This window comes from Stegodyphus dumicola, chromosome 8 (genome assembly GCF_044657685.1).
Source record: "Stegodyphus dumicola isolate Sdum_Otavi_A_Nest chromosome 8, ASM4465768v1".
NCBI lineage: Eukaryota > Metazoa > Arthropoda > Arachnida > Araneae > Eresidae > Stegodyphus > Stegodyphus dumicola.
This window is the reverse complement of record NC_140775.1, coordinates 178,397,824-178,424,175: the sequence shown is the minus strand read 5'-3', so window position 1 is coordinate 178,424,175 and position 26,352 is coordinate 178,397,824. Positions and strand designations below refer to the sequence as shown.

General features: G+C 30.9%; 1 protein-coding gene across 2 annotated transcripts in view; it reads right to left on the bottom strand.

Moving 5' to 3' along the window:
- The window catches only part of Uxs (UDP-xylose synthase), a 41,280-nt gene that overhangs the window by 7,857 nt on the left and 7,071 nt on the right, over positions 1-26,352 (bottom strand). The window contains exons 3-8 of one of the 2 annotated variants that reach the window (XM_035350155.2): positions 23,680-23,812; positions 19,639-19,819; positions 8,255-8,359; positions 7,778-7,959; positions 5,695-5,814; positions 3,859-4,021 (exon numbers count right to left, since the gene is read on the bottom strand). In XM_035350155.2, coding sequence (XP_035206046.1) covers positions 3,859-4,021; positions 5,695-5,814; positions 7,778-7,959; positions 8,255-8,359; positions 19,639-19,819; positions 23,680-23,812 — 884 coding nt within the window. The remainder of the gene's footprint in view (positions 1-3,858; positions 4,022-5,694; positions 5,815-7,777; positions 7,960-8,254; positions 8,360-19,638; positions 19,820-23,679; positions 23,813-26,352) is intronic. The other variant, XM_035350156.2, reaches the window with a different exon arrangement.

The following is a 26,352-nucleotide window of genomic DNA, read 5'->3' as shown; positions in this document are numbered from 1 at the left end:
TAGCTTGGAACAAAAACAATTTTAACATGTTTACCATCGACATGTAAAACAGCATGTTACATCTGTCAGCACCATTTTCCATAGACCAATAATATACCTTTGTATAGTAATATCCAAAACTAGTTCCAATAGGAGGAATTGAGAAAATTGAGGACAAAATTTTAATCAAAAACATAATTCTGATATTATTTTTTATTATAACTCATATCTGGGATAACTCATATCTATGACCAGTTCATTTCCTTGAACAGACATCGTTTATCAAATAGACCATGTGCTCCACATAGGAGTCTTAATGTTCAATTGAATCTGTCTAGGAAAAAGCACATTAATAGTGAAAAAAAATTATTATTTTCTTATTACAAAAGCAAATATGAACCAAAGAAGGAAAGCATGTAAAATTTATGGAGTAATACAGTCAAAAGTCGTTAATTCGGACACCCATAATCCGGACCTCAAAGCTACAAACTTTCTGCACATGCGTCACTTTGACGCATGCAAGTAAGACCTTTACGGCTGTGAATATGCATGTGCGTGTGCGCAAAATATGTTTACGAATGCGCGTTTAATGTATAACGGACGGTATAAGCTAAGCTAAAATTACCTAATTCAGTTAATGTTGCAGATTGCTTTGTTCCTTAATCTTCAAATTGGATTCGGCTTATTATTTTTTGCAGACTGTTAGAGCAATTTTATAAAAGTAAGCTTGAACTTTCGATTATGTCAAATAGAATTTATGATATATATTTACTAATATGTAAAGGATCTACAAAGCGAAAGTATGTTTTGAAGTACATTAAACAAAAAGTGGAATTGCTGCAAAATATGGGTAAAGGCATATCCTTTGTTTATCTAAACTTTGTTTATCTTTAACACCGCAGCGTGCAATAAATTGGAAGTTGATCTGTCAGCACTATCCTTATCTTCAGGGCAGATGTTTTTATTTTATTTGGCTTATAATTCCTTACTAAATGCAGTATTTCATCTCGATGTACTTCGTCTTTGATATGATTTAAATCAAAGTCCTCGTCATTATAATTCGCTTCTGATAGCGAAGAAAGTGACAGAGGTTATTGAAAACGAAAAAATTTCGATTGATAAATTAGTCGGTATTCTCAACACAGCAATTGTAGGACTTAAACAGTGGAACTTTGTAACTGAACAAGAAATTATGTCTGTTTATAGAATTAAAGAGAATGTATTATCACATACAAAACGAAGCAACTTAAACAATTTACACTGAAAGAAATGTTTAATAAAGTAAACAAATAAATATTAAGCTTTTGTTTTGTAAATTTTGATACCCTTTAGATCATAATTGCTCTTTATTTCATAAATTACAGTTTCATATTTTTAATTGTATAATTTCTGCATTCCATCTTACCAGATTTAAACTGATGATCTATAATCCGGAAAAATCGATAATCTGGAATCGCCGAAGTCCCAACGAGTCTGGCTTAACGACTTTTGACCGTATTATGATATATAGCAGTGGCATGTGGGTGTCACTTACCAAAACACTTCAGGTATGCAATTGCTTTAATAGTGTTCATGGATTTCAATATAGCTTAAATTCATTGTGCAATGGATTGCAAATGTTTAGCAGACACTTCTGAAACCATTACATTTTAACTGAGTTCGAAGCTAGCCCTGGCACATAGCCAAAAGTACATATATGATGCATATAACAGGTTTCTTATGGACCCACAAAAGAAGTTTAGGCGCAAAAAATAACATTAATCATTGAATTTCAGGAAATTATAAACATAAACAACAAACAAACATTTTAAATATAAACGTAAACAACATTACAGACATATGGATTATGTTAATATGCACGATTGGTAATGAATGAAAAAGAAACAAACAGCACAGATTTATAACATCAGTGAAATGAAAAAAATCGGAGACTTTGTATGCTTGCACACCAAGCCGGAATGAGTGAGATAAAGTGAAATATCATACAATCAATAATGTCGCAAGCCAACAGTTGTTGGCAAAATTTTATATTTTGGAGTCAGTCACTAGTAAGCTGGAATGTATCCATTTAGCAATTCGTATTGTTAAATGGATGAGAAAAACTAAGGTATGGCTTGTAAAACCTGTTATTTGAGCTTGTTGTTAGATCAGTACCAATTATATGAAACTGTGCAATATGTTTGAATGTTGCTTTCATATGAAGATTCATTCTGTTGAATTAAATTTGTAAAAGAAGTACATGCTTTTCAAGATAAATGGAAAATTATGTACTTTTGTAGACTTGTGCACAGTAAAATTGTATGTTTTATTTGTAATAAGTGAATATCGGTTCTAAAAGATTACAACTTATACTGCCGTTATGAAACGAATCATAAAGAAAAATTTTAAATGTTACAAGGTAAAGTGAGGGAAGAAAAGTTGTGCATTCTAAAATCTATACATATTACACATAGGGAAAACTATGAAAACACCCATGCAGCCAGCCCATTTGCCAGGATTTGAAACCCAGACCAAACTACCAGTGTTCAAGGACTTTACCACTCTGCTGTTCAACGGCTCTCTTACAATGAAGAATCATTTTGAATCAGTTGCATCTCAATGTAATTTATAAACAAGTATAAATATCATTTTTCTTCTTTTACCAATAGCAGTTGATATTAAGTCATTTGTACATTACCCATTGCAATGCACAGTTCAAGAAACTGTTTTAGTTCAGTTGTATCAATATTTTTTCTACCAATGAATGTTTGATATTTTTTTCTGCATTACTGGATACTCAAACTGCTTTAGAATTTATCCACTCCACAATTTTATTGAATTCTGTGTCATCAGAAAAAGTACAAAATATATGCATGGGCAAAACATTTTCAGCAAAATTCTGTTTATCCTTTCTAAACATGTAAAATCATATATGAGAGGATTTTCTTGATTACTTTCCTATTCAATATGATTTAATGCTGAAATTTCAGATGTAACCAATCCATATAGAAATGATATATAATCAATCAGAATCATCATAGAGATTTTGATACTAATCGTTATTAGAAATAGACTCATTTAAACTTGTTATGTTCTTGTATTTTATTTACTACATCTTCCAATTCTGCAACAATCAGCTTTCATTTTCTTCTCTTTATGATGATGGGAAATTAAAAATCATTGGAAATATTCCACAAAAATTAATTAAAATGCTAATATCATGCATATATGTATTAGTTATAAAATTATTAATTACAAATACATATATAATTTTCTGCAAAATGTATAATGTAGTACAAACACACGCACTGCATGTGTAAACATTAATATAACCTATAAACAACAAGTCAGAACCCGAGACCATATAAGAACAAATACGAGTCATAGTTTCTCACAGACTATGCATTGCTTAAATGCATACAGATGATATGGTACAATCCAACTAAAAAAAGGACTACGCCTCTACCACATCTCCCATATGAGTCATTGGTCTACTTCAAAAATCATAAAGCTCATATACAAGCCAGTTTGTAGTGAACATACTAAAATAAACAAATAAATAAACTCTTTAAAAATTCAAGCCATAAAAGTTCTCCTCACCAAGAATTAAGTATAATAAAAGTTAAAATAAATAATAAATACAATAAAAGTTTTTTTTTAAAAAAAAATGATGACTACATGTCAAAACTAATTTTAATTGCACAAAATAGAAGAGCATGAATAAGACGTATTCCATATCTTCATTCAATTGAATAAACTAGTAATTATTGTTCATATATGTTATAATAAATTACAGTATTCAGTCACTCCATTTGTAAGTTCCCTTTTCTTTCTGTTTTATATAAAATAAACACGTTTTCAAAATTATACAGATCCTAGAAAAATTTTTAAAAAACCTACCGACTGATTCTTTAATTACTGTAGCAAGCTGCTCAATAGAATATTCTTCTGGATTGCCTAAATTAATTGGCAACGAGTAATTATTGTTCATAAGTGAAACAAGTCCATCCACTAAGTCACTAACATACTGGAATGATCGAGTTTGCTTTCCAGTGCCATAAATCTGCAAAATATTTAGTACACAAATATAAATTTTCATGTCATGTGAATAAAAATTCCATCAGACAACAATTATATCTTTTCAAAGAAAGAGATTTATAATTTCTTCTCCTAGATTACTAGCAACCTTAAATTTAGCAAGAGGACAATATAAAATTCATAAATGAAAGAAAAAAATTATAATCTTCACTAAACACAAATTTTTTTCCTATTTTTCTAAATGCAATTTAGAAATTTAAATTTTATCACTGTTTTAGACATATTTAAATCATAAATGCTTAAACAGTTTTTATAAATGTGGACCAATAAAAGAAACAGTGAAATTTAAGAAATATGCTCCCTGTTCATTGAAATTTATCAAAAAGAACACAAAAGTTTTCAAATCAGGACCTTTTGCAATGTAGAATGAGGATTGAAAACTGTGCCTTGTTGCCACAGAACTGTAACTTAACTTGTGAAATTCTAGTACCATAAAAACACATTCTATGCAATACATGATTTTATGCACATGCTTCGATACCCTAACATCCTGCCACTTTTTAACTGTGAAACTGTCCACAGACTGATCTCTCTGGACTTCAGATCAGTCTTAATAGGGACTCCTTCTTGGTAGTACAGCGTACAGCAGCCCCTATTGGCAACTTTTGTAACTAAATGTGAAACTTCTGTATCAGATTTTTACAGCTGTTTCAACAAAAATACCTTTTGTTTAATTCTTTTATCGATCTTTGTTTTTTGAACTATTTAATTTTAAAAACGAGGGTCCTTTGTGGGACACCTTGTACTAACACCAACACAACTTGGAATAGTGGGACATCATGAGGTAATGACAATCAATATAAGCTATAACATGAAAGAAATTGAATACATAGAGTACATAAAATGACAAAAAAATTAATATGCAACAGGAGTATGTATTTATATTTCATGCTTATTAGCTCAAAGGAAGATAAAAATACATAAAATGCAATCTGAGGCTTCGTTAAGAATCTGAGAAGTGAAAATCATCACTAAGATTAACTGCAATGCAACCAATCACTTTTCTGAATAACATTTTATTCATGGAAATGCATAGGCAGTAACAGGCTAAATTTACTGCAAAATACTTTCATCTTTTCCTGTGACACTCATATTAGGTCTTGTTTCAAGCAAATTTAAAATGACACATTGTGTACTAATAAAATGTTGTATACATGTGCTCCACAGGAATTTGTCATTCGACTTCAAGATAGCTGAATTTGTTTCATGTAGAGATCTACTAATTAAAACTTGGATAACTGGTTAATGATTCTGATTTCTCTGTCATACTTTCATTCTACCATAATTTGCTATTAATCTGCAATCTATTAAATTTTCCATTAGCAGTGTCAAAAAATGTTGATTTGTTGGTCACAAATAACAAAATTTAGATTTAGGGGCGAAGAAAAAAATATGTCATTCATATAACAATGAATTTAAGGCAACAGAATTAGATTTCTGTATCCACATTAAATTTAATTTAACCTTTAAATGGTCTACTATAACCAGATGTGTCCAAGATTGGCTGCCTCTGTTATAAAGCATATCCACCCCCTCAATAAAAACTATGTTTTTCTCAGGCTAATACACAACATTAAAAAAAAGGAACAAGTGCATATGACATTGCAAAAGTAAGGAGAAATACAACACTTTACTTACTGTTATTGAATGGTTTTGTAGAGCCTGTTGAATGAAATTGCTGACTACGCGACCATCATTTATATGCATTCTTGGACCATATGTATTAAAAATACGAGCTACTCTAACTTCTACTTTCTCCTAATTCAAGGGAAAAATTTATATGACACATATATTTAATTCATAATATGGGTTTTTAATAACTACCACAATTAAATGCAATAGAAAACATTATGCATTTATAAAATTTGAGCTTTTTGATGAAATAGATAAACTCATATATGTAATTAACACTATGCATTCAACAAAGTTTCTCTTTTCTTCCCCTCCCACTTTTTTTTCTTTGTGTGTGTGTCAAGTAAATGAAATTTCAAGTTAACAAGTAGAAATCTATTAAGTAGATATGGATAAATAAACAAATTAAATGACATAATGAATAAATTTTAAAAGTATAGTTAGAATTTTTTTTATGGTGGGAGAGAAAATATTAAATTTTACACATAATAATTCTATATAAAATTAAAAATATCTGGAAAAATTCTTAATGAACATAACAGCAATAAAATATAAATATAGTGAATAAAAATCAAGCTTCATTTTACATTAAATAAAAATGAAAATGCTGTAAATGAAGGAAAGCATTTGGTTATGAAATTACATAACTTCTTCATCAAAATATCTTTAATATCATCTCCTTTTACATTATAAACACTTAAATAAAAACTGACAACTTCACATAATGTTTTTACTGGGATTCTATTAGTTTGTTCCCTCCTCTAATAAATCTAACTTTTAAAACATAGATATACAAAGATTTATGCCTATATATAGGATCATCTTCTGCATGTAACGGATTATCTTCATATGTATATTATCATCTTCCGCATGTATAGTATCTTCATATGTATATTATCATCTTTTGCACATACAATAAATATAATCTTAATATGTATAGCACCACCTTCTGCATGTATAGTAACATCTTCTGTACTCTTGATATGTTAACCCTTTGCACTCGATCAGTGCTTAGGCCAGTTTGAAGGGTTCACTTGAGTGGCGCTGCTATGGCACCTGGAAGGTTTGATGCATCCACTCGAGTGGTGGCGCTATTGCGCCCAGCTGATTTGAAGCATCCACTTGAGCGGCACCACTATGGTGCCCAGGAGGTTTGAATCCACCACTCAATGCGCACTGTACTGGCAATATGGCATTTTGGAACTCGATTTATTTATTTATAATGTGTGAGGAGATATTCTTATCTGAAGTGCTTTCGTGGACCAAGCTCGGCTTGCATTCTTAGCCAAATCTTAGCTTAGTTTAATCAGTCTCAGCATAGCATTCGCTTGGAAAAATATATATAAAGAATATTTTAAGGTTTAGAAAAAATTAAAGCTAAAATCATCTCGAGTTGCTTGTTCACCCAACCAAAAAAGGCCTCGAGTGCAAATGATTAATTGATATCTTCCAGGGCAATAATACTGCTGTATATATGAAATTAACAGGACTGTGAAGCTGAAACATACTCGATTACATTAAATATAAATTTTCAATTTTGAGTTCCACTAAGAGGACCATGCTGGTAGAAGACTCCAAACTAATGGCAGCAGATACAAAATGCACCAAATTAGAAATTGCTGGACTAGAGAGTTTTGGACTAATAAAGTACAATCTATATCAGTACTATTTTCGACCACATAATCATGAATAAGGAATGTTTATGAATTACTGGGTATATTTCTGGATATAAGCCAATCCATATATAAACTGACAGATAAGTTGAAAAAATTTAGCCTGACTAGCAAACCAGTTTATATGTCAAATTTAAAACTAACTAAAAAAAAAAAAAAAAAAAAAAAAAAAATACTACTTACATTACCAAACATGCAAATAAACCAATCGTCTAAACTTATATACACCTATGAAACAAGCTGAAGCATCAATTCATTTTTAGATTAATTTTTTAATTTTCTACACAGCTTCAGTAAATCTGTAAAGCCTAAGAAAACGAAACTAGAATATATTCTTCACACAAATCAGTTTAATTAGAATGAAATAGCATGTACAAAATAAGCAAAAATATAATTATTTCTATGATTTTAATTACTTGTTTTGCATATGCATAGCTTAAAGCTTCAGCTACACGCTTTGCTTCATCATAGCAAGATCGTGGACCAATAGGATTAACATGGCCCCAATAATCTTCACTCTGTGGATGAACTTCAGGATCTCCATAAACTTCAGAAGTTGAAGCAACTAGGATCCTAGCTCCAACTCTTCGAGCTAAACCTATTGAGAGAATATTAACAGATGATAACTGCATATCAACATTTATTACTGTTATTATATTCAGTTAATCAAATTGCTTTAGTAGCATCATTCTGCAATTACCTCAAATCTCCAAGTTTTGATATTTGCCAACAAAATTTATCATACATATCTACAGTTAAGTAGCATCTAAATTAACACTGCTTATTTTAAATTACACAAAGTAATATCTGTTTTAATGTGTTTTTATTTTCGACCACATAATCATGAATAAGGAATGTTTTCAATTTATAAAAGAAAATTCAGTCCAACATACCTAACAAATTTATTGTTCCTATAGTATTTGTTTTAATTGTCTTCACAGGATTAAACATATAGTGTGGGGGTGATGCAGGAGATGCAAGATGATATATCTGATCAACTAAAAAAATAAATAAATAGAACACAAATATGTAGAAAACTTACTGCGAATTAGGAGGAAGCTGCACATAAATCACAGATATCGAACAGAAAACAAAACCTGCATACAAAATAGACATATTTTATTATACATAAAAACATTTGAGATTTTTTGGTAAGGATAATTTGGCAATACCTTTCTAAAGTACACGAATATGTAATTTTGCACATGCACAACATCTTCCTCATATTGAAACAGATGTTGTTTCAAATCATCTCAAAAGAATGTGCAGTTTTTTGTATTGTGAGATGGAAATGTTTAAGAAGATCGAGCAGCCTATAGTTTATAAAATAAGGCCTATTATTTCATTTACTGAAATATAATGATTACTGAAATATAATTATAAGAAATGTTACAGCAAGGATTCTTCATCAAATCTGTGAAATGTATAGTCTAAATGCCAAATTATGGCAAATTTTGTGAGTGAGTGAGACTTTTAAGGAAGGCCAAGAGAACATACAGGAGAAACCCCCATGCTTGGCTCAATCATTTGTAATTGCTGATCTTGTACATGTAGCAGATACCATGATTTTTTAAAAACAAATGATTCACCACTTCTATATTTCGGTGAAGTGCTCATAAGGTGATCAATTGTTTATAAAACTGTATCAGAAAATTTCGGCTGCAGGAAGTTGTGCTATCAATGAGTTCCAAAGCAGCTTACTGGGGAACACAAAATCAACAGATTAGTTAATGCTTTGATATTTCTTTATACGATTTCCCAGGAAATGTTATGAACTATTGAGATATATTATCACAAGTGATGAAACATAGGTAGATCCGAATTCAAATAGCAATCAATGTAGTGACAACACACATAATTTCTGTTGATGGTAAAATTTTAAGTGACAAGAAAAATATTTGTGTTTTTGTAAAACCATATTTTGGGGTCAAATGCAGTGTTTTGCTGATGACCTTCATTCTGTAGGAAGCAACTAAATGCTGCAGCATACCATTCAATTTTAAAGAAACTTTACATTATAATCTAGACCAGTGATTCTCAACCCATGGTACGAGTGCCACTGGTAGTATGCAGGAGAAAAATAGGTAGTATGCAAACAAATAAGGTATTTTTAACTATTAAAGTCAAAAATCTCGTGAAGAAAAAGTAAAATCGATAGAAATTCCCTGTTATCGAACTCTAACTGAAGATTATAAAAATAACACACTTGTTACCTTTTGGCTGAACCCCCAAAAATAACTTAATGGCATTTCAAATAAAGCTATTACATTTTTATTGCCTTTTTGCAGAATCTATTTGTGTGAACAGAATTTGAAATAAAGAACAAAATTAAAAGTGGATCCTAATTTATGGTCAAAGTTAAGTGAAATAAGACTAGACAAAAAGAAATTGATCTCTCTTAAACAGGTCCAAATTTCAAATTTCATACTAAATTTTGGAATTTTGATATTTAAAATGGTAACCAATTTTTAATTTAATATTTTTTATGTGTACACATTTAATATAGCTAATAGGGTGTGCAAATGGCAATATATATATATATATATATATATATGTTTGTAATAATAAAATTCCATAATCAAGAATACACTTAAAATTCTAACTGTATGCTTTTTCAATTTTAATGGCGACGTTCTCTTATTTGAAAGTACGTGGAATTAAATCCACAGCCCCGTAGTCAAGTTGTTTTTCCCGCCTTTTCTACATGTACAGTTATAGAATGTTCTGGAGATATTTAAAGCACACTGGAGTGGCTGACGTCATTTCTTGGAAGCTCCGCCTTTCCAGAGGCTATAAAAAGACTTGCAAAAGGAATATTGGGGCTTTTTCTTAATGTCACAATGCAGTAAACTTCATACAAAAAGTTATTAGTAATTCTTTTTATTTACTCCGGATATCTGATTTTTGTAACTGCTATTTCTCCTGAATAATAATAAATGGATCCTGTTTTTTAAACTTATCGTCTGATTATTTAAGCTACGACTAAAGCTGATACATCACAAGGAGTCAGCAGGATTGTAAATTTTTGACCGTGAAGATAGTAATAAAATTTATCTAATGCATCAACAATAGCTAAGCATTCAAGTTCTGTAATTGCATAATTTTTTTCATGATCTTTTAAAGCTCTAGAATGGTAGGAAACTGGGTGTAATACATTACTTTCATCTGGCTGCTTCAAAACAGCTGCCACAGCAATCTGTGATGCATCAACAAAAATATGACAAGGTTTATTTGGATCATACAATTGTAAGACTGGTTTTGAAATAAGAATATTTTTCAGTTCGTATAAAGCAGTTTGATATTGATCATCCCAATGCCATAGTACATCTTTTTTCAATAATTTATTTAGAGGAGATCTTAATTTAGCATAATTAGGTATGAATCTATGATAAACATTTACACTGCCTAACACTCTTTGTAGTTCTTTTACATTACTTGGATATTTCAAATTTTTAATACTTTCAATATTTTGGTTATCTGGGGTAACTTTAACCTTTCTAATTTCATAACCTAGAAAATTGATTTTATCTTTGGCAAAGACACATTTACTCTGGTTCAATTTAATACCTTCTTGAATAAATATTTCAAATAATTCACTCAAATGCTTTAGATGTTGTTCTTTGGAAGAAGAGTATACAATTATGTCATCAAAATAACTACAAGCAAATTGGATTTTATTTTTAGTGAGAATGCATTTAATAACTCTGTTAAAGACAGCCGGTGCATTTTTGAAGCCAAAAGGAAGTCTTAGCCATTCATACAGTCCAAAATTTGTAATAAAAGCCAATTTTTCGGTGTCATCAGGGTGAATAGGAATGTGCCAAAACCCTGATCTTAGATCTATTGTAGAAAAAACATTTGCATTAACTTAATTTGTCTAATAAAAAGTCTATCCGGGGCAGGGGATGAGCATCAGTCTTTGCTAAAGCATTCAACTTACGATAATCAACACACATTCTGGTTTTTTTGCCCTCATCGCGTTTTAATACTAAAGTTACTGGGGATGCATAAGGACTACTACTTTCTTTAATAATTCCATTTTTTAATAATTGATAAATTTGTCGTCTAATTTCTTCTTCTTCCTTAGGGGAAGTTTGATAAGGTCTTAAAGTGACAGGCAAATCAGAAGTCAAGTTAATTTGTTGTGGTTCAATGTTAATTTTACCTACATCATATTTATTTTTGGAAAACACAATCTTATATTTATTTAACAATTTAATTAATTCAGGGTTTTCTTCCTCCATATTCTCTGAATCTGTTGTTATTTCACTACTTTGTTTTTTCACATCACTGTGTTGACTTTTTAGTTTTACATTACTTTCGTTATTTATATTAACTCTTGTTACCTTAGACATCTTATCACCATTACACTTCATAATATTAAACTTATTACCTTCATTAACTATTATACCTTTAGACACGTTATTTTCATTAGATATATTATTTTCATCAACACTTATTACCTCAGAGATATTACTTCTAGGTTTTGTCTTAACTGATGGCACTACATTACTGTTTTCTTCAAGTACTTGATCAAGTTGTACATGCAAAGAAACTCTGTTATTAACATTCACAGAATTTGAAATGTTTTCATTTCTTTGAGTTACCACTAAATTACTACAATCAATTTTTAATTCAAATAATTTACATTCATTTAAACCCAAAAGAACATAATCTAAATTAGTATCTAACACTAACAAGTTAATTAGTTTAATAATATTTCCAATTTTCATTTGTAATCTACACTTTTTATCAATAGAAAAATTTCCTTTGTCTAATTTTAATACCTTTTACCTTTTGAACTTTTAACTGTAAATTGTTTGCAGATTTTTCTGAGATGATAGACAATGTCGCGCCAGTGTCCACGACACAGTCGACTGATCTGCCATGGGATAAAAATCCCTTAATTCTCAGTTGTCAAATTCCCGAAGAATCAGACCCCGAATTTTTGTTTTCCACATTAGAATTAGTTTCAGTTTCATTGTTCTCATTTGGAATGGGCAGATTTGAGCCCAGTGATAACAATTTGGTATCCATTTTTTGGTACATATTCTACAAGGTGATGGGGCTATACCGTCAAAATTACTATTAGTATGGTGACTTACAACTTTCTTTCCGTTGTTGATATTGCTGTTAGATTTATTTCCAATTTGTTGAAAACTATGAGGTTTGTAATTAGATGCATTGGGTCGATTATCAACAAACTGACGATTATTATTTCGGAAATTAGCTTGTCTAAATTGTTGATTATTCCTATGTCTGTTATAATTTTGTGAATTTTCATCTTTAAATTCATGAATTTGTCGAAGTTTGTGGGCTTGTTCTAACCAAGTTATTGGATTAGCGGGACTTTGAACAATCATCAAAGACTTTAAGTTCGTTGGCAAACCATCTGTCAAACCTTCTAAAATCATTGATTTATCCAAATTAAGCCGCTTACCCACTTCCATTTTCTTTCTAAAGTAATTCGTGATGTCTTCTCTGGCGTTATATTTTAAATTAGCGAAGTCGCCGAAAGTAATTAAGGTGGGATCGATAAAGTTTTCTTTTAATATTTGTTCAAATTCTGAGTAAGTTTTTAGCTCATGGCAATTTTTAATATAGAGCCAGAGAGCTTTTCCTTTAATGTAACGAGAAATATTTTGAAGTTTCCAATTTTCGTCCTTATTTTGGCAGACTTTGTTAAAATAACTTAACCAAGAAATTATGTCACTGTCCTTAGAATCTTCAAATGGAATAATATTTAAATCTATTGTATCTTGATTCATGTTCAGTGAATCGTCAAGATTAACGGGTTCCTGATTTGTAGACATTGTAACTGAAACTTTAAAATTTTCTCGAGAACAAAAAATGTGCACTTTTCTCAAAATATTTTTACAATAGTTAAAATATTTTTTTTAAACCAAAAACTCTTCAGAGTATTATCAACACTTCATAGAATAATAGACTTAAATAAAAATTTTGTATTTTCAAATTTTATGATTATCACTACACATTTCAGGATAATATCAAATCTTACTTAGAATACTATTAATTAGAATAAGACTTGAAATTTAAATAAACTTGTAATTACTTTAACATAATATATTTAAAACAAACTACTTTCATAGCAACTTAGTTCACACACTGAGAAAAAATAATTTCTTAAAATATGTTTTTACTTGGCTGTTGAGTACACTATTTAATTCTGCTCGTTTGTGTGCTGTTAAAAAAAAAAAAAAAAAAAAAAAAAAGCATAAAAAATTGAAATTCTTCAGCTTTTTTCCAGCAGAAGATATCCAAATCATGCAGTTCTAACTATGAGACACGCTCAAAATGCGATAACAAAGCTGTATCACAATCCACAATTCTTCAATTGAAAAAAAAAAAAAAAAAAAAAAAAAACACAACATAAATGATTGAAATTCTTCACTTCTTTCCAGCAGACAATATCCAAATCATGCAGTTTTAATTATGAGATGCGCTCAAAATTTGAAGACAAAGCTGTATCACAATTCACAATTCTTCAGTTGTAAAAAACAGACACAACTTGCACTTAAAAAGTTCTTTCTCTTCTATTGGAATTATTTTCCTTTTGGGTACACCCATCCTGCTGACTCCTTGTGATGCATCAGCTTTAGTCGTAGCTTAAATAATCAGACGATAAGTTTAAAAAACAGGATCCATTTATTATTATTCAGGAGGAATAGTAGTTACAAAAATCAGATATCCGGAGTAAATAAAAAGAATTACTAATAACTTTTTATTTACTCCAGATATCTGATTTTTAACAGACGTGTTGAACGACAATGCAGTATATGACATAATTGTCATTGTCGATAGTAAAAGGTAAAATACGAGTAAAATTATTGTGTAAGATGATTATTATCAAAATAAGTATTTTATACGAATAAGTAGTCAAAATGAAATACTGTAAACAAACTAAAAGACAAAAAGAAATGTTAAGAAATTAGTCAAGTATTTCAATTGTCAATGATATGAAGAAATAGAGGAATACCTCACTTCAAATAGAAATTTTTAGTATTAAAGCCACGGCGAACTGGAAATGAAAGATTTGTAAAATAAGAACTGCTCTAATGTTTTGCAGCAATCTCTAAAGACCTGGATCCAGAACTGAAACTGTTCTCAAGAAATGTTTTCCCAATACTGCATGCATAATGTTATTTTTCTTTATTTTCTATAAATGTCAATATATTAAGATATAGTATTTAGAATTTATATATTGATATTATTAATGACTGTGTTATAGTGAGAGTGTCTATTTATGATTAATATTATTGTAACTCAAATTCTGGATGCGAGTTCTTCAAACAAATTAAGCAATTATTTAAAATATTTTTTCTATTTGGAATGTCTTGTGGTTGAAGCGCCCAGCTTCAAGCCTTTTCAGATGGGGGGAATATTTGTAATAATAAAATTTCATAATCAAGAATACACTTAAAATTCTAACAGTATGTTTTTTCAATTTTAATGGCGACGTTCTCTTATTTAAAGTACATGGAATTAAATCCACAGCTCCGTAGTCAAGTTGTTTTTCTCGCCTTTTTTACACGTACAGTTATAGAAACTTCTGGAGATATCTAAAGCGAACTGGAGTGGCTGACGTTATTTTTTGGAAGCTGCGCCTTTCCAGAGGCTATAAAAAGACTCGCAAAAGGAATATCGGGGCTTTTTCTTAAAGTCACGATGCAGTAAACTTCATACAAAAAGTTATTAGTAATTCTTTTTATTTACTCCGGATATCTGATTGTAACTGCTATTTCTCCTGAATAATAATAAATGGATCCTGTTTTTTAAACTTATCGTCTGATTATTTAAGCTACGACTAAAGCTGATACGTCATATATATATATACACTTCTATTTATAAACTGAAAAATAATCATTGTAAAATATAGTAGTGGAACAGAAGATTTTCAATTTTTGTTTAGATGTTATGTGTTAGTCAAAAGGTTGAGAACTGCTGATCTAGACAAATTTCATACCATGCTGTCTAACAGAGGTCAGTTGTTTCTGACCATTTTAAGCCTCATACTGCTGCTCAAATGCGAGCTGCATTTAAATCTTCAGGCTGGCACAACTGGATCATCACCCACACAGCTCAGATTTGATGTTGACAGATTACCATATTTTTGTACTAAGGTGTTCTACTTTTTAGCATTTCCAAACATGAGAAGTGAAAATAATGGCTCAGAAATTATTGTCCAATCAGGTGGAACTCTTCTATAACATGGGTCTACAAATCTAGTCTGTGGCTATAACAAATGTTTCAACAACTGTGAAAACTAAGTAGAAATACAGATAAAATGCAAAAGTACAATGCAAGAAAAAATAAAGCACCCAAAATATTTAATAGTTAATTTTTTATTGTAAAATTATACTTAATTAAAAAATATTATATGTATAACAAAAACACCATAAAGAATCTCAACATTATCACATGTTGAGATTATCACATGTTAGTTACCATAAATATTCACAAAATGATAAATACTAACTACTCTACATGTGTGATGGTTAAAAACTAAAGAAAAACTATAAACAATACTTAGAGTAATACACAAAGTACACAAAGAACTGAAGTCACTATGGGATTTGCTAAAACACATAAATCTATAAGTGCAATTTTGTAGGCATACGAGTTTGTTAGTTAGAAACATATACAGTACAAAGTCTGTAATCCGGACTCGTCGGGATTTTGGCGTTTCCGAATTAGGGGTTTGGTACTTACGTATTAACGCAACCAGGCCAAAATTCGCATAAATCGCCAAATTTGGTGACCCTACTTACGGCAACCCTACGTGTTATAGGCCGTGTACTACCACAGCAATGGGTTTTTGGCGGAATTTGTCGAGAAAAGAAAGAGACTTTTTTGGTTACTGTACCTAACAGAAGCACCATTACCCTCATGGAAAAAATTTGCAAAAATATTAAGGAAGGAAGCATCATTTATTCGGATTGCTGGAACGGATACAATACAAGTGAGTTCGAAAATGCTGGATTTCTGCATGGAACTGTTAATCACAAATATAACTTTGTGGATCCCAACACGGGCGTTCACACACAACATGTAGAGCGCGTGTGGGGCTCAGCCAAATGGCGCAACAAAAAACAGAGAGGAACAGCCCGTCATCATCTTGACTCATGCCTTATCGAATTTATATGGCGCCAAGCTCAAGCTGTTAATGGCGAAGACGGTTTTCAATCAGTGCTAAAAGCAATAGCCAAAAGATTTCTGCCGAAAAAATAATTCTGCAACTTATTCAAATTCGAAACCAGAAGGGTTTAATTGCTATTTTATATTTTAAAACAAAATAATATAAAAAACTGTATTAAAAATTATCTGTAATTAATAAATGTACATTTTCTTTCTATTCATACTTTTTTTACTCAAACTTACAAATCGCGCCAACCTGGTTGCGATAATACGTAAGTACCGGGGTAATACGTAAGTAGGGTTTTCCGGATTATAAATCATCAATTTAAATCTGGTAAGATGGCATGCAGAAATTATACAATTAAAAATATGAAACCATAATTTATGAAATAAAGAGCAATTATGATCTAAAGGGTATCAAAATTTACAAAACAAAAGCTTAATATTTATTTGTTTACTTTATTAAACATTTCTTTCAATGTAAGTTGTTTAAGTTGCTTCGTTTTTTGTGCTAATACTTTCTCTTTAATTCTATAAACAGACATAATTTCTTGTTCAGCTACAAAGTTCCATTGTTCAAGTCCTGTAATTGCTGTGTCGAGAATACCGACTAACTTGTCAATCGAAATTTTTTGTTTTCAATAACCTCTCTGTCACTTTCTTCACTATCGGAAGGGCATTTTCTGAATCTAGAACCATACTACAGATTTTGCCATCCGTTAATTGATTGATGATTGGGGCATTGTTCTTTTTTCTTTTTGCTTATGTCATATACAGTTGAATTTCCAATGTCATACTCCTAGCATAATTTAGAGACGGATATGCCTTTATCCACTTTTTGCAGCAATTCCACTTTTTGTTTGATGGACATCGAAACATGCTTTCGCTTTGTAGATCCTTTGGCAGCTCCAGAATTGGAAATTATTTTTGACATAATCGAAAGTTCAAGCTTAATTTTTATAAAATTGCTCTAACAGTCTGCAAATAATAATAAGCTGGATCCAATTAGAAGATTAAGAAATGGCACAATTTGCAACCTTAACCAAAATGCCTTAGAATCAGTAAGGATAATTTTAGCCTAGCTTATACAATCCGTTATACATTAAAGGTTCATGCGTAAATGCATTACGCACATGCATAAAACATACAAAAAAATTTTTGTGGCTTTGAGGTCCAGATTATAGATCATTCTGGATAATGGACGCCCAGATTACGGACTTTGTACTATATTTCCATTTCAAAGTCCTCAAAAAACAATATAAGAAAAACTGTTTATGTTTATACTTTTAAATTGATTAGAAATGTTTCATATGTTTTTATTTATAAATTTTTAATTAACTTTCAATTTTACTAAAAAATGTGTACATATAACCTTAAAAGTTAATTATATAAAAATAATTTTTATACCATTAACTTTTCTATACTTTAGTTAAAAATAATTTAAAATTAGCAAAATTTAGATAGGAGTTAATTTTAGACAAATGCTCTGTATCAGTCAGTGGCTTCCAAAGTGTTAGTGCAACTCAATATCTGGAAACAGTTTTGGGTGGGCATAAAAAAAAAAAAAAAAAAAAAAAAAAAAAAAAAAATCTTTGAATTTCATTTTTTCTTGAAACATAATTACATATATTTATTTTATATAATTGACAAATTTATTATTGCCAATTAGTTGTAAATAATTACATGCACACACATATATACATACATTATAAAAAAAATTCTTAACAAAAAAAGGTGTAAAAATGTACAAAACATTTGAAAGCAGCAAAAATATGCTTCCATATTTATGAAGCAAACAAAAGAACAGGATATAAAAATCTTTCTCTTCAAACATGGTAAATTCTTGTTAATTCAAATTTGACATTTAACTCAATAAAAACTTAATTGCATGAAACATCCATGTTTAAATAAATACTATCAATTGCTGATTACCCTACTGGTGAAATTAATCAATTATGTGTTGCTCCCATCAACCAAGTACACTTCTCTGCTGCTCATTATCTGTTTCAGTGGAATTAATATTACGTTGGCTTCTAATTCTACAACAGATGAAAAAAGTTCTTTTTTTCAATGATAATTAAAATACTATCTGTGTTACTGTAGGATCCAACACGAGCAGGAATGGATTCCACATTCTTTTCCTTGTTATTCCATCACTTTTTTTTTTTTTTAATTTTCACTATGAATATTAATTTTTCCTTTATATGCCCAAAGTTTTATTTATAAACAAAATAAATGGTCGCGTCTATGCTTATGAAAGTTAATTCAGTACTTACATATTAAAGCCATCACAGCTGCAGATTAGGCGGGTTTTAAGTGCTGCCAATTTACAACTAAAATTTTTGTGACAAATCATAAATTAAAACACTTTATTTAAAATCAAAGACAAATCATAAATTAAAACACTTTATTTAAAATCAAAGTACTCAATCGGATTTTGGTCAAAAATGGGCCGATATAGAGTTTCAAGTCCACTTGCTTAAGTTGCCACACTGTCTTAAGTTACATTTCCAAAACGTACGTTTACGAAAATAAAGTTTCGTATCATGCGAATAGGTACATTTTCGTTTTTTTTTTTTTGGTAAAATATTTCGCTCCTGAAAAAATAAAATTGCATCCTCTTCTGTGTTTGGCAAATCCCAAAGACACATTTTCGTAGCACTAAAAAATGGTGTCAAAATTCAGCAAACAACAAGGTAAAAAGGAATCCAAAAGATAACTGCATGCCAACAACAGGATTTCTCTTTATAGGTAGGTGCATCAGTGTAACTTCTGCTGCGGTGGTGTTAACATGTAAGTACTGTTAATTCTTATAAAGAGAAACGTATTTAAATATATGATCTCAATACAGCATGTACACAGCTTTGTTTGTTTACGATAAAGTACTCCAAATTTATACTAATGTTAGTTGTATATGTTTCCTTTAATTCAAAAGTTTAGAATATCTATTTAAGCATTTTCCATTTTGTTTGAGGTACATTTCTTTCTCAGCAGGGAGAACATTCATTCATTACACATAATATACATTAAATAATTTAATAAAATGTATTACTGAATTAAACAGTGCTTCTTTAAACATGAAAAATTTGTAAACACAATTAATTTTATGTGAACAATTTACCTTCAACATATAAGCGATTTACAATATCATGCCGAATAAGCTCAAAATTTTCATGACCTATCCAATGTTCGATGTTTCTCTTGCTACCAGTAAAAAAGTTGTCAACAACAGTTACTTCATGACCTTCAGACATAAGTCTGTCAACAAGATGACTGCCTACAAATCCTGCTCCACCAGTAATCTAATATGAAAAGAAAAACAATATTAGAGTGCATTGGTTAATACATGTAAAAGAGTATTCAACAACATCAATGCATTAGATATTCTAGGTATTACTATAAGTTGCCCCAACAAAAGCGCTGGGTTTAGTATGCTCACAAATACACTTTATTTTTAGAAAATGGAAAATATTTTTATATATTTACAAACAGGAAAATGTTTCAATTTAAGATTGTTAAGTTTGATTTGACCTAGCAAGACTAGCAGTTTATCACTGTCAGTTAATTTTGCAGCTTTGATGTAGTCAGACAACTTGCAGCACTACACAAAGGAACAGCGAGTTTTGATTGTGAAAACCCATTAATTTCTATGGTTCCTCCCTCGATATGGCGGAGGGGTGGCAATGCATGTCTTCTGTCTATATGGGTAATGGGCCCAACCCCTTCCCCATCTTAGTAGCTTGCTTTGTTTATACGTAGAGAATGCCTAACATGGGAGAGATCAGCTACCTTACCATAAACTATAATCATTGTTTTCTAGTTGTTTCTGCAGTGGTCCATTCAAGCGCAGCAGGGACTCATAACTGTTCTATCAAGTCTCAGTTCATGCTTTTTGATTGCCAGATTTGATTACAAAATTTTCATCCTTTAAGGTTTCAGCCCCTTTGGATTGACTCCAAAACGTATGTTTATGAAAATAAAGTTGATGAAATGTCATCATTATATTCGACAGCTCGAAAAACCAACAGATGGCTGATGGTTGTTTTTTATTGTGTGTTGGACGTTGCTGCAATAAATGCCCGAGTTGCATTATTGTCAACAAAGACCCCTCCCTTACAATATCAAAATAGGAGGAAATTCCTAAAAAATTTGGATATATCTCTTATACAGCCCCACATAGAATGGCGTTTCTCTTTAATAAGCACGTAATACAATTATTTTTTTTTAAAACTTGGTGATTTTTGCTTAAGATAATGACAGACACGACCTTTTCACAATAAGGAACACAGAATTTTTCATTGCCTGTTATGGATTATGCAGCCTGTTTTTTAATAATTCATTTAATTTCTTGTTAAGTTAAAAGCCTCTTGTCTTCTTCATTATGATTGCCTTCACTGTCAGTTGGTGTTATAAGATCATCCAATTTTTCCTTTTTCCTTTTTGGATTATTTCTTCAACTTCTCCTTCTTCCAAACTTGAAAACTACCAGTTCCTTTTACAATTTGACTGCATTTTCAATTCATGGAAATCCTTTAAAATTGTTAAAATCTTCTGGACTGAGCTGTTTGATGTCAGCATGAATTTAGTGTTGATGAATGAATGGTGAACTACATATGAATGGAATTTTAACGCGGGAGAAGTCATGCGGGGCACAGAGTCACCCCATGCGTCGAAAATCAACAATCCTTTCCGGAAATATTTCACGTTAATGAATCATCCTTCTAGTATCCTCCTGTCTGACACTTCCCTTGGAATGTGTATTGTTATTTTTGCTTGTTTTTTTTTTTTTTTTTTTTTTTTTTTCTGCGAGAGAAGAAATCATTTCTTGGAATCCATGAGGGAATGGGGTGACTCAGTGACCCCGCGTGACTATTACTGCTTCGAAATTTTTCATTAGTAGCAGTTTAGCTTCGTGCTCTCGAGTTTTTCCGCTGTTGGTCTGTTGGATTATTTGATAAATAATGGCTTACAAATGTAAATTTACTGAATATGAAAAAGAGATGGAATGTTTGAGAACTCTATTAGATGAAGTTGAGTCTTCTGATGGAGAAATTGATCAAGATAGTGAAAATGAATCTGATGAAGAAATATACAGTTCTCACGATAGCAAAAGTGAATTTGAGCAGAATGATGAAGACGACGGAAATCCTGATTTAGTAAAAAGAATTTTTTCAGCAAAAATAACACAGTTTGGCAGAAAGGAAAACCAAATCAAAAAGTGAAAACGTTTTCTCAAAATATAATAACTCATTTACCAGGATTAAAAGGAACTACACGCAATATAACGAAGCCTCTAGAAAGTTGGGAATTGTTTTTCAATGCTAAAATGATATGATTCATACAAATATTTATATTGAAAATGTGTACAAATATTTATATTGAAAAAATATTGGTAAATTACACCAGAGACCGAGATGCCAAAATGACAAATGATGTGGAAATTAGAGCACTTTTCGGGCTTTTATATCTGTGCGGATTGCATAAATCGTCACATACAAATACACAAGATTTGTGGGCTACTGATGGATCAGGCATTGAAATTTTATGGAACACAATGTCATATAAAAGATTTAATTTTCTTCTCAGGTATTTATGGTTAGACAATGTGACCAATCGTGAAGCTCGCAAAAAATTGTACAAACTGGCGGCTGTGAGAGAATTTTTTGCTGATTTCAACGAAAATTGCCAAAAGATATACATTATTGGTGAATATGTTACTATCGACGAAAAATTAGAGAAATTTTGAGGGCAGTGTTCTTTTCGTCAATATATACCTAGCAAACCAGCGAAATATGGAATAAAAATATTTGCCTTAGTAGATTCAAGAACATTTTACAGCTATAACAGAGATATATGCAGGACAACAGCTGGAAGGTCCCTTTAGAGTTGAAAATTCACCATTTGAAATTACAAAATGCTTGTGTACCCCTTTTTTTGGATCAGGCAGAAACGTAACAATGGATAATTGGTATACGAGTTATCTATCCTCTAGCAAAAGAACTTTTGTCAAAGAAGCTATTGTAGGAACCCTGAAGAGAAACAAGGCTGAAATTCCCCCGAATTCGTCCAAACAAAAACTAGGAAAGATTATTCTTCTATATTTGGGTTCCAAAAGAACGTAACACTAGTATGTATGTGCCTAAAAAATCAAAATGTGTAGTTTTGTTATCTACAATGCATTGATGAAAGTGATGATACCAAGAAATCAGAAATAATTCATTTTTATAATGCAACAAAAGGCAGTGTAGACAAAGTTGATGAAATGTCTTCATTATATTCGACAGCTCGACAAACCAACAGATGGCCGATGATTGTTTTTTATTGTGTGTTGAACATTGCTGCAATAAATGCCCGAGTTGCATTATTGTCAACTAAGACCCCTCCCTTACAATATCAAAATAGGAGGAAATTCCTAAAAAATTTGGATATATCTCTTATACAGCCCCACATAGAGATAAGAAAAAATATGCCAATGCTTCCTAAAGTGCTTTGTGAAAGCATCAATAATGCAACTTCTAGTGCATCAGAAGAACGCCCATCAAAGAAACCAAAACTCGACAAAGGTCGATGTGCTATGTGGTCCAAGGTCCAAAGACAATAAAACTACAATTTCTTGCAAAATATGTGGTAATTTTATGCGTAAAATTCATTCCTTCTATGTTTGCCAGAAGTGTATGTCAGCTTCTGATCCCTGATTAGGTACTTAATTATTTTGAATGGAATTTTTTCTTAAATATTGAAATAAGTATATTTTCTCAATGAAATATTGCAATTATTGTTTATAATCAAATGGTTTTTTTATAACATTTATAACACATTTTCCTAATGAAACTGATTGGGGTGACTCAGTCACCTCGCGTGATCTCCAAATGATAAGACATATATCATTGTTTTCTAGTTGTTTCTGCAGTGGTCCGTTCAAGCACAGCAGGGACTCGTAACAGTTCTATCAAGTCTCAGTTCATGCTTTTTGATTGCCAGATTTGATTACAAAATTGTCATCCTTTATTCCATGCCTTATGATATATTGCATATGTCATATAATGACTTATCAGGCATAAACCACATTTATCCCAAATTAATTATGGCTTTCTCATGTAATTTTAAAACATGATGAAACATTTATTTAAGACATTCACTTATTTAAAGAATAATATGATACCAGTATCCTTTTTCTTTCACTGTATCCTAATTTTTTCACTTTCGGGTAAGGTTTAGAAGTTATGTCCTGAAGTTTATTGATCTGCATAGATAAATGTTCTATCTTTTTATGCACCAAATCCAAATCAGGATCCCTAAAAAGGAAGAGATATAACCAATTAGTCTATAAACTTTTTTTCAGCATTCTGATAATGCATTCAAAGAAAGAAAAAATTAAATCAACTTTGCTGAGGTAATTATTGATACTTATATCTGAATGACTGCCAAATAAATTACTTAATTATGTTGACATAATTCACAATTTTTCAAAATTTCTTCTAACTCAAATTAATGCTACTCTAATTTGCTAAATTAAAAAAAAAAATTGTCTTTCTTTCACATGATGAATCTCACACAAATGATAGGTGTTACATAACTCATTCTTTTACATACCATCTTTTTTATTTTACATGTTCTAAATTCCTGTTTTGTTTCCTGACAGCTTCAATTAAAAAGTTTTGTTATATACTATATAACATAATTCTTTTTCACTTCTCAATTAATTTAAACTTCATATTATGAATACAGGAATTGAAATACACCCTCCACTAAACATACAACCTACAACCCCAATTTGCAAATATATTTTAGTTAGACATACAAATGACAAAATATATATAAGGAAAGAATGTAAAAAGTGGTTTAAATAGTAGCAGACAAAATGCACATCTCCAAAACACACACACAAAAAAAGGTATATTATTAAGCCAGTGCCAATTTGGATGGCTTAAGCAAATGAGAATGTCCCAAAAAACCAACTGAGGAACTGATTTTCAACATTCAAAGATGGAGGGATCAGTGTTGAACAGGTAAGTGAGGAAAGTAGTTAAGTTGCACAGAAGTTGTCTGGCATGAACCTTAAAGTAATGACACAACAGACAATGCTAGTATCAGTGGATCAGAATAGCGTCTAAACTTTTGTATGAATTATCATGCAACAGTGAGTAGTACATTAATACACTGGCATCTTTGCTATCTGCCACTTAAAACTACTTATCTACATCTCGCAGACTTATATTGAAACTTGTATATTGAAACAAAGCAGACTTGTATTGTATATTGAAACAATGAAGACTTGTATTGTATATTGAAACAAAGGAGAACCAAAAGCTAGCAGATGCAGTACTTTTGATTTTGGCATCTACTATGATATCTGTTACTATTTTTAAGCATTGACAGCAGTGATAATTCTGATGCCATGATCATGAAGCCTGGGAGCAATAAATTGCAGTTTCTGTTGTCAGTAAAAAGAAGGCCCGGCCAACATTGCCCAGTTTAGGTTAGGCTATTTGAATACAGTCAAAAGTCGTTAATTCGGACACGCTTAATCCGGACCTCAAAGCTACAAACTTTCTGTGCATACGCATGCGCAGAAAGTTTGTAAGTGCGTAAGACCTTTACTGCTGCGAATTTGCATGTATGCGTGCGCAAAATATGTTTACGAATGCGCGTTTAATGTATAACGGGATAAGCTAAGCTAAAATTATCTATTTCAGTTAATGTTGCAGATTGCGTTGTTCCTTAATCTTTGAATTGGATCCAGCTTTGCTGTTAGAGCAATTTTATAAAAGTAAGCTTGAACTTTCGATTATGTCAAATAGAATTTTCGATATATATTTACTAACATGTAAAGGATATACAAAGCGAAAGTATCTTTCGGAGTCCATTAAAAGTGGAATTGCTGCAAAAAATGGATAAAGGCATATCCTTTGTTTATCTAAACTTTAACATTTGTTTATCTAAACTTTGTTTATCTTTAACGCTGCGCGCAATTAATTGGAAGTTGATCTGTCAGCACTATCCTTATCTTAAGGGCAGATGTTTTTATTTTATTTGGCTTATAATTGCTTACTAAATGTAGTATTTCATCTCATTGTACTCCGTCTTTCATATGATTTAAATCAAATGCCTCGTCATTATAATTTGCTTCCGATAGCGAAGGAAGAAAGTGACAGAGGTTATTGAAAATGAAAAAATTTCGATTGACAAATTAGTCGGTATTCTCGACACAGTAATTATAGGACTTGGAACAGCGGAACTTTGTAACTGAACAAGAAATTATGTCTGTTTATAGAATTAAAGAGAATGTATTATCACATAAAAAACGAAGCAACTTAAACAACTTACATTGAAAGAAATGTTTAATAAAGTAAACAAATAAATATTAAGCTTTTTTTTTTTTTGTAAATTTTGATACCCTTTAGATCATAATTGTTCTTTATTTCGTAAATTAAGGTTTCATATTTTTAATTTTATAATTTCTGCATGCCATTTTACCAGATTTAAACTGATGATCTATAATCCGGAACTGCCGAAGTCCCGACGAGTCCGGATTAATGACTTTTGATTGTATTTGAAAACAAATGAAATGCTTCAGAGAATAGATGACTTCTTGGAGGTCTTTCTAAAGAGAACTAATCTGTATTTATGCTACACATGGGAAGAACTAAGAAAATTAACCATGCAGTCCAGCTTGTTCGCTTAAGCTTGGTTGAAATATTCAGTGGTGTTAGCTGGTCAGTCACCAACATCACTTAGCCACATTATTGTGAAGCAGCATACATTACACACACTTATTATTAAACACTCGGGAAGTGACTGCCTATAATATGAGATCATCTACAGTGTTCTTCTG